This window comes from Megascapheus bottae, chromosome 22, assembly GCF_031878675.1.
Source record: "Megascapheus bottae isolate mThoBot1 chromosome 22, mThoBot2.hap1, whole genome shotgun sequence".
NCBI classification, from domain to species: domain Eukaryota; kingdom Metazoa; phylum Chordata; class Mammalia; order Rodentia; family Geomyidae; genus Megascapheus; species Megascapheus bottae.
The window spans coordinates 8,366,819-8,379,891 of NC_143530.1; the positions used below are offsets into that span (position 1 = coordinate 8,366,819).

At 51.1% G+C, this 13,073-nt stretch overlaps 1 protein-coding gene across 2 annotated transcripts; it reads left to right on the forward strand.

Annotated features, from left to right (window-relative positions):
* Positions 1-6,287: 6,287 nt before the first annotated feature.
* Positions 6,288-13,073, forward strand: LOC150047705 (trem-like transcript 2 protein). 2 transcript variants are annotated; one of them, XM_090355697.1, is made up of 5 exons: positions 6,288-7,077; positions 9,068-9,391; positions 10,333-10,669; positions 11,465-11,571; positions 11,803-13,073. In XM_090355697.1, exons 1-5 carry the CDS (start codon positions 7,023-7,025, stop codon positions 11,880-11,882), a joined length of 903 nt encoding a protein of 300 aa, XP_090211823.1. In that variant the 5' UTR covers positions 6,288-7,022; the 3' UTR covers positions 11,883-13,073. The 2 variants fall into 2 exon arrangements, with proteins under 2 accessions (XP_090211823.1, XP_090211824.1); XM_090355698.1 differs by lacking the exon at positions 6,288-7,077 and adding an exon at positions 7,108-7,425.

Genomic DNA, 13,073 nt, shown 5'->3' on the forward strand with positions numbered 1-13,073 from the left:
AGTAGGAAGCAGCATTTCACAGTGGCAGCTTCTCCATCGCTATTCTAACTATGGTCTCCTGCCCTTGGTGACATTGGCTTACTCCGTGCTCCTCCCCACAGGCACAGCACGGAGGCCAACAGAGCATTGTCAGGCATGGTCTACCTGGACCATGTTTCAGAATCACCTAGTCTACTTGTTAAAAATGCTGATTCCTGGGCCTCCCTGCAAGGCTGCCAGCTCAGAGCCTCTGGGGGAGGGGGTGGAGCCCCAGTATGTGCATGAATGTGCCATAGCTTCCGAGCAATTCCGCCACTTGCCCCTGTGGTAGAGTGAGATTGAAGAAGGTGGGCCATTAGAAAGATTCCAGTCAGGCGGTAAAGTGGGGGAACAGCTGGACGCGCTGCATCGTTTCAGATGGGGAGGACGGGGTGTGTGGTGGCAGGATGTTGTGGCCGGTGGGGATGGTATCTTGGGCCTGGGACAGCGAATGGAGTAGAGAAGAGACCTTGGGTGGGCGGCACTAGACTTGCTATGATGGAGATGTCATTGAGTATTTCTCAATAAGATCATGACAATAAAAGTAGGAACAGTCATGACAAAAGGCGTGGCAAGTGGTAAAGGTGAAACAAAGATAGAAATGAACTCCTGACATAAAAAGCAGTTCCAGTAAATGTAAATGGATCAAATTTGCGAAGTAAGCACAGAGACCCACAGAATCTTGAGGTTTTTTTTTTTTTTTTTTTTCTCTTAATTCCAGTGACAGGTAACACGATTATAGCGGTATTCTGATGATAGGTGCTGGTTTGTTGGTTTGTTTGTTGAAGCCTTCTGCTTCTGGGCTAGCCTGGTGGCCCTGTCTATCTCATGTTGTCATCGTTTCTGTTCCCGTTCCTCATAATTCCTCCTGAGCTGGAACACTAGCTGTTCCCTTAGCTGATCTTTCTGCCATTGAACACATTTCCAGCGATGAGGTTTCATTTCAGGCCCAGAGACCCCCAAGGTCCCCTTGCTCCCAACTTAATATCCATTGACCCTTCCGCAGTCTGTCCCAGGTGGGACCCTCCATGCATGAGTTCCAGCCAGAAGGAGCCTGGCTCAGGGCCATGCAGGAGTAGATGATATCCTAGTCCTGCCTTCCTCTCCAGGAATTCAAATCCTCCCCTGTCCTTTGACTGGGCTTCCCCAGGGCTCCTGGTCTCTGTGCACTATTGACTCCTGGTGCTGTCAGCTCTGTGTGTGCTCCTGGGTTTTCAGAGCCACCAGGTGAGCAGGCTGGGTTTGATCTGGAAGAGGACAGCCAGCGCTGGGGCCATTTGTGTCCCAGAGAAGATGATCAGGAAACTGATAGCCAGAGACGATCATAGTTGAGCTTATAATATATAATGGAAATACCCATTATTTCATGAAATCACTACCTTTGCTTCCTCAGAACTCAGAGAAAGTCTTTCCCAGGGACTTCATCATTTGGCTTTGTCCAGACTGAGGAGGAAGGACTGGAGGAGAAAACCTGAGGCCTGCTGGGGAGGGTCAAGGAGAGGGAAGGGGTGCTAGAAACAGATGAAAGGAGGAAGGAGAGCAGGAGAATCATGGAATCCTAATCATGGAACACCTCAGCCCTTCCAGGAGAAGCCAACACTCAAGGCAGTAGAGGACAACTCATGTCTCCATATTCAGCAGTGGTGATCCTCATTCTGGTATTAAGAACTCTTTACCAGTCCATCCACGAGCTGTCTGCCCATGGGAACTTAGCTGCATGTGGGTCTTTGTTTCCCAGTGCTAAGGTCAGGGCCTTCCCCCAACTCCATACCTACTCCTCTCCCAGATTCCTTCCCTCCCTTTCTCTCTCCCTCCCTCCCTCTCTCAGGCTCTGTTGGTCTGTCTGCCTGTCTCTCTCATTGCCTTAAGCTGGGTGTCAGGGTGCTACAATATCTTTCTTTTTCTTTTCTCTTTTTCTTTCTTTCTTTTCTCTCTCTCTTTCTTTCTTTCTTTTTTTTTTTTTGCCAGTCCAGGAGCTTGAACTCAGGGCCTGGGCACTGTTCTTGCACACTTTTTGTTCAAGGCTAGCACTCTGCCACTTGAACTACAGCAACACTTTCGGCTTTTTCTGAGTATGTGGTACCGAGGAATTGAACCCAGGGCTTCATGCATGCTAGGCAAGCACTCTACCACTAGGCCAAACTCCCAGCCATGTTTTGTTTCTTGACTCTACACTACAATTGAGCCCTACCCTTGTCTGGTTTTGCATAAATTCAATTCCCTGAAGTAAAATAGGTCAGGTGGAAAAAAAACAAAAAACAAAAGTGAAACAACGGGCCAAACGGTCACATGTACCCTAGCTTCCTGTTCTCCTACCCCAAATGTCTTAGAATAAGATAAAAATGATTTACAATGAAGTGAGGGGACACAAATGGTGTATGTTTTCTCTCATTGCAGAAGCTAGATCTAAAATGCACTGAGACATGATTAATTCTTCAGGATTCCAGGCATTCACACACAGTGAGACCAAAGGAAGATTCTCTTAGGAGAGGACACAAAGGCACAATGCCTATGTGTATCTGATCATACAAAATAAAATTTATCAAAATGAACTCCAAGAAAAGGAAAGGATTTTTTTCCAAAAAGAAAATGACTTAAAAATAAATGATAAAAAATGTTGAAATCAGGAAAGGCTTGAATCAGCAGACCAGAAGTGGAGAAAATCTTGGAAGTTAAAAGAAAAATCTAGATGCATTTAAGTGGCATAGAACTTTCCCAAATGGTCATCAACTAATAAGATCTGACCACCAGGGGTCAGATTGTGCTTGTTCAGTGCGGGAGGGAATCCCACCACCTAAAAGAGCCAGATAGGACAAGCAGAATACATTCTCTGGGATTAAGCACTACATATTTTAGTGAGCAAAACAGTGTATCACCTCCATAAAAGAAGAACAGGCTAGGCCAGGCTCACATCTATAATACTGGATGCTCAGAAGGCCAAGGTATGAAATTCAGGGTTCAAAGCTAGCCCAGAGAAGGAAAGTCTGTAAGACTATTATATTCTGTTAACCACCCAAAACCCCCAAATGGGGGAGTAGCCCAAGTGGTAGAATGCTAGCTTTGAACAAAAAAACTCAGGGATAGTGTCCAGGCCCTGAGTTCAAGCTCCAGTATCAGCACACATGCACACACGCGCACACACGCACACGCGCGCGCACACACACACACACACACACACACACACACACACGCCACAGTCAGTAGAGAAGAACATTTGATGTTCAGTACAACCTGTGTCCTGGCCACTCAGAATGAGTATCTACAAGGAAGAACCAGCTGAATGCCTCTCGACCCCCACCCACCACATTTTCTTGTCACTTTGTCACTTTCTTTGGTAGGGTCAGATATACAAGTTTGTTACTATAAAGCTCACTTTCTGCCTCAGAGCAATCCACTATCTGTGTGCCACTCTTTTGCTTTACCTTAGTCTTTTTTTTTAAACTTACTCTTGTTATCCTCACTTCCTGTTTTTACTTGCCTCCCTTGCCAAGGCAAACATTCTAATGAATTTTATAGGAAATTCTGAATTTGAATGTGTACTTGAAAACCACAGTGGTTGTATTTTTTTAAACTTTATTAGCATGTATGTTTCATTGTGATATTACTGTACCTCTATCTGATGCATCCCAATCAAACTCCCTCCCTCCACCCCCTCATCTTCCCATCCCTTTGTAAAAGCAGTTCCTACAAGTTTCATTGTTCTATTTATGTACACAAGTATGAAGGTTTTTTTGGCCATATCCTCTTTTGTGCACTCTCTGAGTGCCCTCACACTGTACTCTGCAAAAGAGCCTGTTATACGGTAAAAGAAAATAACTTACAGAAATGTATATCAGTTATGTCAAGGGGTTTGCTGGTGGTATCTCTCTCCCTCTCTCCCTCTCTCCCTCTCTCCCTCTCTCCCTCTCTTCCGCCAGTCCTGGTCTTAAGCTCAGGGCATGAGCACTGTCCTTGGACTTTCTCAAGGCTAGAGCTCTACCACTTGAGCCTCAGCACCACATCCGGCCTTTTTCTATGTAAGTGGTACCGAGGAATCAAACCCGAGTTTCGTGCATGCTAGGCAAGCACTTTAACCACTAGGCCAAACTCCTGGCGCTCAGTGGAACTCTTCTTATCTCAATCATGGTTGTGGATCCAAGTCTCCATTGGTTTGTCATATTCCAAAAGTTATCTGTTAAAAAGGGTGACAACAACAACAACAACAAAACCCCAAACCCACCCTAAACGGTGAGCGTGGTATTTCACTGGTGCAGGCATCAACATGTGCTTATCCAGTCACTAATTGAAGCACACCAGGACTGTGCCCTGGTTTTGCCATTATAAATAAAGCTACTGTGAACACGGAACAGAGGGGGTTGAAATTTTTACCAGCTGTCAACTAGACGTTACTGCATAAGTAGGAAAAATGTAAAGAAAAAAACCAATGCTGTAATTTTGTATACAGAAACCTAATGTGTACATGTATTTAATAGTTATACTTCCAAATTTCCCTCCCAGCCAGCCCGGTGACTCTCTGAAGGAGGAGGGTTGGGCCCTTACAACCCTTGCCAGCACAACAATCACAGTGACCACACTTGATACAGTGGCTCAGTCAGTGCCTGGCACACTTGGGGAGTCTTAGGAGACTCATGAAGTTCATGTGGGAGGTGAGCCCTGCCCTTACCACGCCCAACCTGTGTGGTGGGGGAGGGAGAGTCGCTGACCTCAGGGACCTCACATGGGGGGGGTGGCTGTGGGAATGTAAGAAGAGCAGACACTTAACTAGGCTCACAGCTATACTTTCAACCCCATTACCACCTCACTTTCCATACCAGCACGTGTTTAGTTACACAGGGTTGAAGAAGATCTGGTAGTTTGTCCTGATCTTTCTCCTGGTCCTGTCTCTCTCCCTATTGTCCCCATTCTTGAGTGAAACTCAAAAAGTAGCTTTATATCTTTAATAACTCAAGGCAAGAGCTTATCACTGATTGGAGACCACAGGGACAAAGAAACATCAGTGAAGGCCGAGAACTCTACTCCAGGATTAACTCAGGACCCTGTGAGGTCAGCTGACGCAGGGTCGGCATCGATGGACATCACACCTCACCGCCCACACCTGGAACACAAACGTGAGGACAGTGTACAGTCCTCCATTTTATTTATTTTGCCAATCTCGAGGCTTGGACTTGGCCTAGGCGCTATCCCTGAGCTGCACTGGAGCCACAGCACCACTTCTGGCTTTTTCTGTGTATGTGGTACTGAGGACTCAGCCCAGGACTTCATGCATGCCAGGCAAGCACTCTACCACTAGGCCACATTCCTAACCCAGTCCTCCATTTTGCTTGGCAAAATTAACACAACCCAGATTTCCTTTCTCCCCAAACCTGCTCTCATTATTTGTGAATTGGTCTTGAATCCAGATGACTGATTTCCGGAAGAATCACTGAAGAAGGAAAGGTAAGTGAAATTAAAAACAAAAAAAACCCAGTTCGGCCTCCATGTTCTAAGGAGTTTGCAATTAGAACAGTTGTCTCATTCCTACATCTAACCTCATGCATAGCATGACTCTGTGTGTGTGTGTGTGTGTGTGTGTGTGTATGTGTGTGTGTGAAGAAGAAAGATAAATGCACAGATGAGCTGAGAGATAAAAAGTTGGGGCCCTGCAGAGCTAAGACTTCTTGGTTTTGGGGTGTAGAGATTCAGCTGAGTCTAAAATGTGGCTGTGGAAGGTGGAGGACTCCCCCTCCCCCACCCAGTCCCCTCTAGGGGGGAGAAGAGAGAGCCAGAAGCACACTGGGCCATGGCCATGGGTCCCAGGGTCCCCCCCCCGTGGGTCATTGTGGTGGGAGGGAACTGACACAGCTCTGGGTGCCAGAAGCCCATCCTTCTGATGGGACTGAGTGAAGGGTGGGGTCTTAGGACGAATGCTGGGTCATTTCAACTGGAGTTGGGTGGCTGGAGAGCAGAGATAGGGCAGAGGAGAGGAAGTTGAGGGGGACAGGCCTGTGTGGCGGCAGACAGGGACAGGAGGAGGGGAGGAAGGGACTCTGGGGTCGGAGGGGGTGGGGAAGGGAAGCCTGTGAGATCGGCAGGGTGAGGAGAGTGGAAAGGAGGAGAGACAGAGAGAGGGATAGAGAGGCATATTGTGAGTGTGTGAGAAAGAGAAAGGGAAGAGAGGAGAGAGATAAAAGGAGATATTAGACAAAGAACAGGAGGATAGAGGAGAGAAAAAGAGAAGACAGAGACAGAGACAGAGGGGAGCGAGAAGCAGAGGCACACAGCCCGGGAGTGAGAACTCATGAACCCACCACAAACTTAATCTTCACGCTCCAACTCTTATAATTTGCATCTTCCTCCTCCCCCACACCCTGCGACAAAAATAAGATGCACGTGAGCTCATTTGCAGCAGTGAACAGGCGTGAGAAGCTGTGAATGGCCAGGTGTGGAGGGGACAACAGGAAGGAGGCATTCTTCAATGAATGAATGGACGCGTGCCTGTGGGAAGGAAGGAAGGAAGGAAAGGAGGAAGTTCTCCAACCCTTCCTCGTGAAGGAATGTCTAAGGCTAAGAAAATTTGTCCTGGGGTCTCTGGATTCCAGCCAAATTTGTAGCAAGAGGTTCTAGAAGGTTTACACCAGGCCCCTGGGTGGGTCTCCAGGTGCACCAGTAAGCTGACCAGTTTCCTAGAGAGAATCAGGAAGGGCAGAGGCAGGGAGCCTCACGCTCTGTGAACTCTGGGGGCCCCCTGACCCTGACTGGGTGGACCAGCCACACCTGCCTGAAGTTCTGGGGAAGAGGGCGGAAACTGCAGCCCGGCTGCCCTCCGATAGGCTCGGGGCTGCGGTCTGTTGGTAGCAGTGCGTTCCGACACTTCCCTAAATGGGCAACTTCACTTTTTGAACCCATCGTCCTTCCCTGGTAGAGCCAGGTGGCATGTCCTGCCTCGGCCGCTGGAGCCCTCCATCTGGAGCCCCCAGGTATTCTGGCCCCTCGCTGGGCCCGTGACTCCCCATCTGGATGGAGCCATGGCCCCCACGTGCCTTCTTTTGCTGCTGTGGTGGTTACAGGACGTCACCTCAGGTGAGGAGACAAGGGCTGGAGGGAGGGAATGGCCACCTTTTCCTTGTTCAGTTATTCTGTGAATCGTGGGCTGGGTGAGGAGGCAGTGGGGTCAGCTTAGTAGGTCCTTAGTAGACACCGGGAAAACGTGCCGTCCTAGTATCTAGCATCAGGCAATGGAAAACCAGGCCACACCAGCTAGGCAAAGCTCTGGAACTTTCTGACTTGGCTCCTTTTATGTAGGCTAGGCTTCATCAGTGTGCCAAGAACAGGGGCCACTCCAGATCTTCTCCCAAGTGGCCTTCCACACTTGGCCTATGAAGAAGGCCCTGGCAGAAAACGTTCTCGCCGGTTCTGGTCTCAATCTTTGTAGGTAGCATGTGTGCGGGTTTTGAACTCAGTTTTTCTGGGAATGCTGATGCCACATCCGGTTCCTGTCCTCTATCCAGAAAGGGACCAATCCCCCAAGGGCTTTGGGCTCCCAGGACTCCCACTGAAGGGGGCCTCTCCCATTTCTGTCTCCCTGGTTGCCAAGGCAACCATTCACCACTTCCTGTTACTCCTCACAGCGAGGGAGAGGGGCAGAAGGTGTAGGTGTGCGGACAAGGTTCCCAGGCTCACTCCACCCTTGCACCCCTCCCCCCTGAGGTGTCTCTCCTGGGGTGACCCATCCCTCCCTGTTGGGTCGGATCTGCCTGCTTTGTTAGAGGAGAAGTGTTGGCCAGTGAGTTTTCTTACAGTCAACTGGACTGAATGTCTGGGGCTGTGGAATTTCTGACTGTAGCATTCTCCCTTTCTCTGTCCCAAGTCTCCCAGCCACCCACCTGCCTGCCCGCCCGCCCTCCATGTTCCCTCCTCCCCCTCTTCCTCTTCTGTTTCTCACCAGATTTTGTTTCTACAGTAGCCCAGCTGTAACCAGAGTCTCATTATGTATACCCCAGACTGGCCCCAAACCCCCAGTCCCCTTGCCTTAGCCCGATCAGTGCTGGGAGCTAAAGCCTGTGCCATTACAGCTGCTTACAGACCCCACCTCACTCCTAGGCACAGAGGACCAGATACCATCAGTGAAGTGAGTCACTAGGGAATCCCTGGCCCCCTGGGGATGCTTAGTCTGTGGGTTTTGTGTGCCTAGAATGTTTTAAACTCAAGTATCCTCAAGAATTAACTAAGGCAGCTTGCTATTATTTAAAACATGAGTATAAGTAGGGACTGGAGACGTGGCTCAGCGATGGAGCACTTGCCTAGTGTGCTTGAGGTCCTGGGTTTAATTCCCAGCAATCCCCCCACCCCCAACACACACACACACACACACACACACACAAACATGCAAAGCCAGGTGTGGGTGGCTCACACCTGTAATCTTAACTACTCAGGAGGCTGAGATCTAAGGATTCTGGTTCAAAGCCAACCCAGGTGGACAAGTCTATGAAACTCTTATCTCCAATTAACTGTTAAAAAGCCCTAAGTGGAGGTTAGGTTCAAGCAGTAGAGGGCCAGCCTTGAGTGAAAAACAAAGTGAGAATGTGAAGTCCTGAGTTCAATCCCCAGTATACACACCTGCACACACATACACACACACACACACACACACACACACACACACACACACACACACACACACACACACACACATTCACTCACAGCAAGACCAAAAAGGAAAGCCCCTGTGAATGCTATTTGGGAACTAATGACTCTATACTTTTTCAAGTATTATATTTTTCTTTTCCTAAATTCTGAAATTCCCAGATGTAATGACATGGCTTTGTGTCTGGGTATCAGTCTCCCATCTGCCTTTGAGGCAGGCAGGACCTGAGTCTTTCTTTCAGAAAGAGTAGATAGGGTTCATGATTGATGGACTTCAATGTGGTGGGGCTGTTTCCTCCGTTCCACTCTCCAGGCCAGGAGATGAAAGCCCTTTGCCTGGAACTTGGTGTTTCAGGATGCCCTCTTCTTCATCTCTTGATCAGGCCCTGTCCCCCTCCTTCCTGTCCTCTCCACCCCACCCCCACAGGTTACTCTTCCGTGGAAAGCTTGTACACGTGGGTGCGTTATCGCGAAGGAGATACTCTGTCTGTGAATTGCTCCTACAACCACCGCAAAAACCGGGTGGAGAACAAGATGTGGTGCAAGGTCAGGAAGAGGAAGTGCGAACCTGGCTTTGTCCGGAAATGGGTGCAGGGGCCGTCCTACCTGCTGGAGGACGACATCCAGGCCAAGGTGGTCACCATCACCATGAGGAACCTCAGGCACCAGGACTCTGGCCGGTACTGGTGCATGCGGAACACCCAGGGAACTCTCTACCCCATTACAGGCTTCATGCTGGAAGTGTTTCCGGGTGAGCTGACCTGTGGGCCCTGGGAGGGGTGGGGGTCTGTCCTCCCTGTCAGTTGGGCCAGCAGCAGCAGCTGGAACAAGAATAATCCATTGTAGACCTCTACCTAAGAAAATGAGATCTATCCCCAGGGCATGTAGCTAGCAGGCAATGGATTCTAGGCCTTGATGCAACATGGGAGGGGGGGAGCGGGATGGCGGGGAGGGTTGACCTGCAGACAGGTCACCTCAGGTAACAGATTGTGCTCTGAAGAAAACAAGGATTGGTGGTGTGGCTCAAGGGGCAGAGCACCTACGAAGCGAAGCTGAGGCTTGCTAAATTCAGTCCTCAGTACCACACACAAAAAAAGAAAGAACAGATTATGTGAAAAGTTCTTTCTCTAGCAGGGCACTAGTGCCTGTAATCCTAGCTGCTCAGGAGGCTGAGATCTGAGGACTGCCTTCTGAAGCCAACCCAGGCAGGAAAGCTGGACGTTTCCAGCATTCCAGCTGCTTGTCTGGCTCTGCTTGCTCAGCTATTGCTCATGTCACCTCGGGAGAGCTGGCTTCGTCACCGCGGTGAAGGCCTCTCTCTAATGGCCCAAGCACACTTGACCCTCCTTATGAGAGGCCTTGAAACTCATACAACTGGCTTGTCCCCCACTGCCCCAGGGCCAGGCCTCTTGAGGAAAGGGGGTGGTAGAAGGTGGGGTGGCTGGTATCAGGGGGTAGCATCAGGCCAGATGTATTGTCACCCCAGGAGCTTGGGGGTTTACTACTCTTTACAATGGTCTCTGAAATGTGAGGCCTTTGCCCATTTCCTCCATGTCATGTCCTCATCTCCGGACCTTCAGGACCAACGAGACATTGGGGATCTTGTTCAACAGGCCCAGAAATTGGACCTTCCCTCCAGCACCCACCAAGACTCCTGACTCAGTCCACCCTCCTCTCTCTCTGCTCCCTCAGCCTCCACAACAGAAAGGGACCCACTCCTGACACACCCAGCCAATGTCCTCAGCAGTGAATTTGTCATATTGAGTCAAGGGTCCACTTCAGACTCCGAGGCCCCTTCCGCCACTGGACTCCTCACCTTGTCCCCCACTGCCTTGGAGACTTCCAGGCCAACCCCTGTGACCGACGACAGTGCCACCGCCCCGGGGCTCAGCTGGACCACAGAGTCCCCCAGCGATGCTACAGCCTCCTCTGCTGGCCCCACGCCCACATCCACCTCCACCAAGTCCAGGCATGTCAACCGTGGTTCCCCTGTCACGGGGATATGCCACAACCACTTGCCCTCCCTCAGGTATCTGAGAGAGCCATTTCCCCAGGTGTGGGGGCCCTGGAGGAGAACCTCCCTTTTTCTTCTCCATCGAATGGGAGGTGGGAGCCTGGAAGGGCCCTCAGAGAAGGCAGTGGGGTGGACGGCCAGGGCTGGGTTTGTGGAGAGTCTGAATATATAGAGAGATATAGATAGATATATCTATGTCTATATCTATCTATAGAGAGAGAGATGGAAAAGGTGAGGTAGGAACTGGGGGTACACTGGTTTGAAACAGATGCTGAGGTAAGTATTGATGTCTGATCGGAGGCTCTGGGTGATGAAGAGGGACAGGAAAGGGAAAGAAGCCAACAAATCACCCTTAAAGCCAGCCACGCCTGTGTTCAGCAAGACTCTAACGCCACTGGACGGCCTTGGATCTAGTCGGCCTCCCACTGTCGGGCCAGGGAGTCAGGAAAGTTCTACAAGTCCGGTTCATCACTGGTAAGGGGGCATCTCCCATGGGTGGCGCTAGAGGGCGCCCGTGAGAGGAGAAGGTCCTCAGGAGACCCTGTGGTGTCTGGTGAGGAAGGGCCCAGGGCAAGGCCTGCAGTGGACGCTGACTGCTGCTTCTCCTGCAAACAGAGCCGGTGGGGGGCATGGTTACTGCAGACGAGAGTCTTGATGCGTCCCATTACAAATGGAAGTCTGGTGGGGTTGGGGGTACAGTGGAGGAGGTAGTTAGGCTTCTGATCCAGCCTCTCATGCTGCTAGTGGGAAGTAGAGGCTGGGCTGGGGAGCCTGGAGCTCAGTCCTTCTCCCTTCCGCTCACCTCTTCAGGCCACGGGAGCCGTACCTCACAGTGCTGGTGGTGGTCCTGACTCTCCTTCCGGCCCCTGTGATGTTCGCCATGGTCTATCGGTTCTGGAGGAAGAGGCACATGGGAAGTATGTGGCGCCATCTTCTTTCCACCTAGAGTTAAGCTTTGGGAACCTTTACTAAGGACCGCAGTACTGAGTCCCCAGGGATGGGGACAACACCCAGAGAGGTGGCTGGCTAGGCTAGGCCAGGATGGTCCTTCTTTATCTCTTAGGGGATGACTGGGCAAGAACTAGGGTGGCTCAGGGACACCGGGGCCCCGTGAGCAGGACACAGCCCTTCTTCACTTCTCTCTGTAGGCTACAGGATGAGCCGCGATGGCACGCGATCCTGGCTGCACCCGTGCCGAGCCCCAGAGCCCCTGTGGAAGTTTGCCTAGTTTGAGACCACGCGGCCACAGGGTGGAAAGCTTCTCTCCGAGGGCCCAGAATGTCAAAAGAAGAGTGAAAACCACGGGTGGCCCTGAGCAGAGGAAACACAAGCTTTCTCCCCTCGCTGGGGCCATTGTGGCCTCAACTTCCCTGATGCCCTTTGAACTTTCCGATACACTCGGGGACAGGGGTCAGGGCTCATGAGCCCCAGAGGATCGGATGGATATCCTTCGGGCGAAGGGCTTGGACAGTGACCAAGAACAGGAGCCACAGGAGGGTCAGCAGCTGTACAAGAACCCCCCGTCCAGCCAGTGCATTCTCAGATACTGAACCATAAAGGTTGGATGTAAGCAAGCGCCTCTCAGAGCTGGGCCTGGCATGCGGAAGTGGCTCTGGTGGGGGCTGGGAGAAGGGGTCCAGTGGTCCGTGGAGTGTGCCCCCTGCTTTCCAAACTCTTTGCTCTCACTTGATCTCTGCTGTCTGGACTGCTGGCCCCAGAGTCCAGCATAGGAGGCCCCTGGAGGCTGATTCCTTCCCAGAGGCATGCGTCCCCAGCCTGCAGGGACTGGACAGGCCCCTGGGACTATGTGTGACATCCCTAGCCTCCGCTCTGGGTTGGGGGTTACTCGGTGGGACAGCAGACACAGTGGTCAGGGGGATGCATCTGGGACCTTGGCAGTCATGGGCATGGTTGTGGGAGAGGGGAAGGTGGTACACCTGGGCCATCAGGGGGAGGCACCTGCACTGCTGTGTACTTCCAGCAGAGGGCAGTAGAGGGCAGCCACCTATTGACCCGGGTCAAGCCAGAGCCCATCCCAGGACACAGACATACACAAGTACCCACACCCACACCTGTCTTTGTCCAGTGAACAATATGTAAAAAGCCATTGCTCTGGTGAATAGCTAGGGGATCTTTACCTGGCCGAGGGAAAGTTGCTCCCCAAGACCCCACCTCCGTCGGGGACCCTGTGCCAGCTCCTTTGAGAGCCCTTGTAGTCCTGAGTCCCACAGCAGTGCCTGTGGGGAGGAGAGCATGGGAGAAGCAGGAATGGCACCAGCAAGGACACAATGGCCGTGTGACCCCAAGTGAGTCACTCACCCTCTCTGAGCTTTGGTTTTCCTTTCTTGTGAAAGGAGACAATAATGCCTACCTCTCAAGATTGATTTCTGGATGCAGTAAAATAACATGAACAAGGAAA

What these genes read in the sequence shown, in the direction of transcription:
- LOC150047705 (XM_090355697.1), top strand. Translation starts at nt 7,023, where the DNA reads ATGGCCCCCACGTGCCTTCTTTTGCTGCTGTGGTGGTTACAGGACGTC. An exon ending in GTTACAGGACGTCACCTCAG is followed by an intron (nt 7,078 to 9,067) that starts GTGAGGAGACAA and finishes CCACCCCCACAG; the next exon opens with GTTACTCTTCCGTGGAAAGC. An exon ending in GAGGAAGAGGCACATGGGAA is followed by an intron (nt 11,572 to 11,802) that starts GTATGTGGCGCC and finishes TTCTCTCTGTAG; the next exon opens with GCTACAGGATGAGCCGCGAT.